At 42.9% G+C, this 5918-nt stretch overlaps 1 protein-coding gene across 1 annotated transcript in view; it reads left to right on the top strand.

Annotated features, from left to right (window-relative positions):
• Positions 1-5104, top strand: part of LOC102826749 (chromosome unknown open reading frame, human C17orf85) — a 48121-nt gene extending 43017 nt beyond the window's left edge. Inside the window, exons 11-13 of the mRNA XM_006863272.1 lie at positions 958-1112; positions 2503-2664; positions 3567-5104. Coding sequence (XP_006863334.1) covers positions 958-1112; positions 2503-2664; positions 3567-3802 — 553 coding nt within the window. The 3' untranslated portion in view covers positions 3803-5104. The remainder of the gene's footprint in view (positions 1-957; positions 1113-2502; positions 2665-3566) is intronic.
• Positions 5105-5918: the final 814 nt, after the last annotated feature.

Genomic DNA, 5918 nt, shown 5'->3' with positions numbered 1-5918 from the left:
TTTTGATGTACATAAGTTTTTAATTTTTAGTATGTCCCACTCATCTATTTTATCTATTTTTGTTTGTGTGGTTTTCAAAATGGAAAACTGTAACATTTTTAATGTGCATTTGAGTGGAGATGAGCGGATTCCATGAAGGCAGTTAATATATCTACAATTCAAAGAGTTGGAATCCATAGCTGCAGTTTTAAGATGTTCTTTGGTGTATTTAGGGAGGAAGAGGGGGAAAAAAAACCCTCAAGCTGGTTTATTTCTAAAACCCTGTTCACATCCTTATTTTTAGTTTTCAGAGAACATTCTGGTAAGAATGTTGTCAGATCAAATCTGATACCCAGTTGTCTTTGATGATAAATCTAACTTTCTCTTTCTAAATTTTATTTTGTTGCTGTTGAGAGTCTACACAGCAAAACATATAACAATCCAACATTTTCCACATGTGCAATTGAGTAACATTGATCACAGTTTTTGAGTTGTACAACCATTCTTACCCTCTGTTTCTCAATTGTTCCTCCCTCATTAACGTAGACATTGCTTCCTAAGGTGCCTATCTAACCTTTCAAGAAGTCTAACTTTTAAAGAAGATTGCAGTTCCTTTGTCTCTTGACTGTAGTCGGAGCCACCTAGCAGAGTAGGTTCTATGCACGTCTCTCCTTAACGTTTGCACAGAAGGGAACTGATGGTTACTTGTGTGTGATTGTTTTTACATACCCTGTGTGGAAACCTCCTTGGGAAACATGGTTGCCTGCTTGCCCAGACAAGACTCCCAACAGATTGATCATTATTTTTTTGTAAGCAAATAATTATCAACATATGGTTTATTGTAATTAAAAGTTGGTCATATTAGATGGGGATTCTTAAATTGTTTTCTCCAAAGTATATGAATTAAATTGTTGCTTGGGCTTTGCCCCACAGTTGAAGTTGGTTAACTGTGCCCGTTTTGTTTGTTTGTTTTTAAAGGAACTCCATGAGGGCAGATAGTCTATCCACAAGCAACATAAAAAATCGAATTGGTAGCAAATTACCGTCTGAGAAGTTTGCAGATGTGCGGCATCTGTTAGATGAAAAACGTCAGCACGTACGTCCAAGGCCACCGGTCAGCAATACTAAGTCAGGTATTGTGCTTTAGTTATAATTCTGGGATGCTTTTTGAGCACCAGAAAGGGAATAGGATCCTGGGTAAAAAGTTGCCATTTTTGTGGGCGGATTTAGTTACCTTTGTATATCACTTCTAAATTTTGTTCTAAGCTTTAGACTATCAGGACATGAAAAATAAGACACTGTTAGCTTTCACCATTTTTGCCCCAAACAGTAATTTTATTCTGTATGCCATTGGCACATTTTATCCTCAAGAGTAATAGAAATTAAGTTGGGTTGTTGCATAAGTAGATAAGATGTGAACTATAGATAATTTATGTGTGCAAACACTTGTAGAACATGTATTTGGCCACACCTGTTTCATGCTGGGCCCTAGGCTAAGTGCTGGAAGTCTTTGGAGGGGATGTATCCGCACTTATAGAACTCAGCTGGGGAAATGTGTACACACATTGCAATAATTGTACTCCAAAAGCAGAAGGAAAGAAGTGCTCTGATAGGTTTGTAAGCAGTAGGTGGTGGGAACCAAGAGAGGAGATAGACCTACTGTGAGGTGGGGAGGGCCTTGGAAGGTTCTGTAGAGAAATTGGCTTTAGAGCTCGGCCTTGGAAAAGGAGTAAGCTCTCATTTGGCAGTCCTATACTGTTGAGATGGAAGTCACGTGACATTTTCATATTTTAGAAACGTAACTAGAGAGTGGGTGTGGTGGGGCGGGCTGGAGTGTAATAATGGAGCCTGAGCCTAGGTCAGACTAGTGGCGATAGAATGGATAGCAATGTGACACTTCACAAAAGTCAGTTAGTATTGGGAAGTGACAAGGAAGGAGCTTAGTCAGAGAGAAGACAGAGGGTTCAGGTTTGCATAACTAGAAAGATGGGGATTCTGCTCTGAGAGATGAGTGAACAGCCCAGTACAGTGCCATGCTCATAAATGTTTTGTTGTTACTGCCCTTGTTAGAGGGAACTCAAGAGGACAGACAGATTTCTGGGGGGGATGGATAGCTTGCCTTGATCCTTTGCTGTTTGCTAGCCTTACTGCATTTACTGGCTCACCGTAGTACATATTTTGAAAACTTCTATGTTCAAGGATTTTGGCATCTGTCCTCAGAGTTTTTCTCTATTACTTGTTAGCCGAAAGTTTTATAAATGATTTAGTCTTACTGGTTCTAACAACAACAACAGTAAAATTGTTGCCTTAGAAGTTCCTTTCTGGAACCATCAGCTGAGGATTGTTCCCTTGGAAAGCTCCTACCTACGGATTTCCTAGAGGCATTCAGGCAGATTGTGAAAAGAGGAGGGTTTTTGAGACCTGTGGTTGTGTTGGGACTAGTGCCCTCATTACAGGCACACTGGCCCCACGTCCTTTAGTGTACCACATGTTTAGTTACTTTTATTTTATTTTATTTTTCAGATATACGCCAGCGGTTAGGAAAAAGACCATATTCTCCAGAAAAGGCTTTTAGTAGTAACCCAGTCGTTCGGAGAGAGCCTTTTTCTGATGTACATAGTAGGTTAGGTGTTCCCAGGCAAGATGTTAAAGGCCTCTACTCTGATACTCGGGAGAAGAAATCAGGTTGGTAACACTTAGCGCTGATGGGGAGGGAAATTGTAAGTGTAGACGACAATGGGGATAGATGGAACGCCTTCCTTAGCAGTAGGTGGGAAATAACAAAAACCAGATGAGTTGATTCCAACTCTTAGCAACCCTATAGGACAGTAGAGCTGTTCCTAAGGACTTCTGAAAGGTTAAATCTTTATAGGAGCAGACAGTAATTGGTGAATTTGAACCACTGACCTTCAGTTAGCAGCCCAACATGACCCACTGCACCATCAAGACCCCTTAGATGGGAAATAGCACATGCCAAAAATGAAGTTCTTCTTGTCCATGACAGTTACTGTTATAAGAACTCATGGTAATAGTATGGAGAGTTTAGAAAGTAGCGGGAAAAGCACCCCTAGTTCTATTTAGTGCAGATATATCCTGCTTTTTCCCACATAGCATTTTATCTTCATTCCCAGATTGCTATGTTTTTCATAAAGGAATCTTGTGCTATACAATCTAATAACAATTATTCCCCTGTTATTAGAGATTAATAAAACACGTTTAAACATTAGTATATAGTGGGGATAATCTCTGGACGTCTACAGCAAAGCTGCCATCAATGTGTAGCCTTTTGAGTTGGTCAGGATCTGGGAAGAAACTGCTTCTGGCAGGATGGAGGGGCACACATGGGGGTGAGTCTCACCAGGGAGGAGCATGTGGGGCAGGTGACTCTGATGTGGCTGGTGTGGGGGCACACATGCCCTCTCTCTGAGTCCAGAGTCCCTCCGTTTACAGGCAGGGAGCTGCTGCCAGGGCACTGAGACTACCTGCCATGGCTGCATGCTGTGGGGAGCACCCTGGGCCCACTGCTTCCTCAGCACTGCCATGTCTTAGCATTGACTGCCAACACTGACTCCTTCTTACCCAAACAGGTAGTTTATGGACTCGCTTAGGATCCGCACCCAAGACCAAAGAAAAGAATACGAAGAAAACGGAGCATAGGCCGCCCGGCACCGAGGAAGATGACTCCGAGCTGCAGAGGGCTTGGGGGGCTCTGATTAAGGAGAAAGAACAGTCTCGCCAAAAGAAGAGCCGGTTAGATAACTTACCATCTCTCCAGATTGAAGTTAGTCGGGAAAGCAGCTCTGGTTCAGAGGCAGAGTCCTGATGCCCATGGGCTTGAAGGCAGCCGCCCTAAAGCTTGACTTTCTTGCAGGGGGTTGGGCGCAAGTAGGAACCTCCCCGCAGGAGTTGGCGCCCCTCCCGCTTGTACTCATACAGCCACCCTTAGCTCTTGCTGCTTCAGCAAGACCTCTTAAGAATGTGATGTGTTTTGAAGGGCATCTGTCTTATCTATCTTTTGCTGCAGAGTAAATCATTCTGGGCCCTTGTTTTTTTTCCCACCACCCACCCCACAAGCTTTACCCTTGGAAGAAAAAAGGCAGCCCTCCAGATTTTGTAGATGTTTTTCTTAATATTTTTAACATTGTGTCTTTTAAAAGAAATGTTTTACACAGTTCATCCAAAGAGCAGAGAACTGAACTTCTCACTATTGCCTTGGCCCTAACAGCTGTTACCAGCACCCTTTTCCCAAGAAAAGTCAATTCCCAGGTGCTCATTGGACAGCCTTCGAGGGGGAAGATGAGGGAAGCTGCCAGCTCACCCTTCCAAGACCCTAGTGTGGGGGCCGAATCCCATGGACCTGACCTCAGAGGTGCACCAGTACCGCCCAGGTAGATAAGAGACACACAGCATTGAGCGTGCTTCCGTTCAGCCCTCGGGGATTGATTGCTGTTAGGGACCTCTTAGTAGCCATCTGCTTGAAGTGAAGACCAAGTTCAGTGCTGTGGGGTGTTTAGGAACAAAAAACTGTGACTTCTGGATTTGGGGTTGTTTTGTTTGTTTTTTGTGCTGGGGCGGGGTCATGAATTCATGTTGAACAATTTTGAAGTCTGTATTATGTTTAAAAATATTAATGATTTAAAAGTTTAAATTTTTATATGTGAAAATTCTTCCTGTTGGCTACAGGGGAAACGCAAGTGGTGTCTTCTTATTGCTGTTAAATATATATTATATACTTTGGAAGAAGGCAAAAGGAGGAGTCTCATTCTTTTTTAAATGATCCTGATTATATAGTCTGTCTGTTGTACATAGTGTTCAACTAACAAAATCCATCCATCCGAGGTGGGGTCTTGCTGTTTATTATCACTTTAGAAGTGATCATTGATATTTATTCTTTCTGCTTGCAAGTTCTGATACTTGAAGAGTTTTTCAAAAATGGATAAATGATAGTTAAAGAAATTGTAGTTCATTTATTTTTAAACTCCTTTCTGATTATTTTGCCACAAAAAGGCTGTAGATTGTTTTGTCTTCCTGTCTCCATTTCAATGTGTTTAACTTTTGCATTCCTCTGCAAGCTGAGAAAGTATTTCACTTCAGTTCAGTAGAACTTGGGAGGTAGACATTGTGAGCCTCTGCCCCTGAGGTGATAGTACAGGTACCTGGCTGGGGTGTTGAGGCACCTGGATTCTAGAGTCTTCACTTGTGCCTGAGCACAGTCACACGAGCGTTGACTGCACTATGGTGTGATTGAATACAAAACACTGTTGTTAATAAGGGCTAGGAGACTTGAACGCTCTAACAAACACTGCATTGCACCTTGTTGGTTAGCTTGCTACTTCTCTTCCCCTTCCGTAAAATATAAGATAGACTGTGATACATTGTATTGTCCTAATTCTAGGAAGAGACGGTTCTAGTTTCTCTGCCAGCTGAGATGTAAGGGGTCGGCGGTTTCTTTTCTTGGCTGCTTTTGCCTTGTGGAGCACAGTTGAGAGGCAGGTTCTTGAGGAAGAGACAGGGTTTGGGGAGTTGGTCCAGTGAGAAGTTCAAGGTCCTGAAAGAGACTTGGAGGCTGTGTTACATGAACTGAGGTCTTAGTTTCCCCATCTATCACGTGGCTCTGCTGGTGGGACTACACTATGCTGAGGAGCACTAGTTTTCTGTTGCAGGTGAGGGAGGTGGGAAGAAGACAGTTGAGGGAGTACAGGTGGTTGTGGACAAGGACTTACTTCTGTTCCATTAGTCTCTGGGTTTACCAATGGGACAAAAATGTCTTATGGTCAGGGTCCCCTTCTTACACTTTTCCCACCAGTAGCCTAGGCCTATTGGTCCCATGGCCTTTCAGCCCTCACCAGTCTCCTGCTAGAGACCAAGGCAGACTTTCTGGGGGAGGCATGCAGGCAAAACTGGGTCCATGATCTAACCACAAAAAAATACTGACATTG

The sequence above is a fragment of the Chrysochloris asiatica genome, unplaced genomic scaffold, assembly GCF_000296735.1.
Source record: "Chrysochloris asiatica unplaced genomic scaffold, ChrAsi1.0 scaffold00054, whole genome shotgun sequence".
Taxonomy (NCBI): domain Eukaryota; kingdom Metazoa; phylum Chordata; class Mammalia; order Afrosoricida; family Chrysochloridae; genus Chrysochloris; species Chrysochloris asiatica.
The sequence above is the reverse complement of the archived record's forward strand: the minus strand, read 5'-3'. Positions and strand labels throughout refer to the sequence as shown.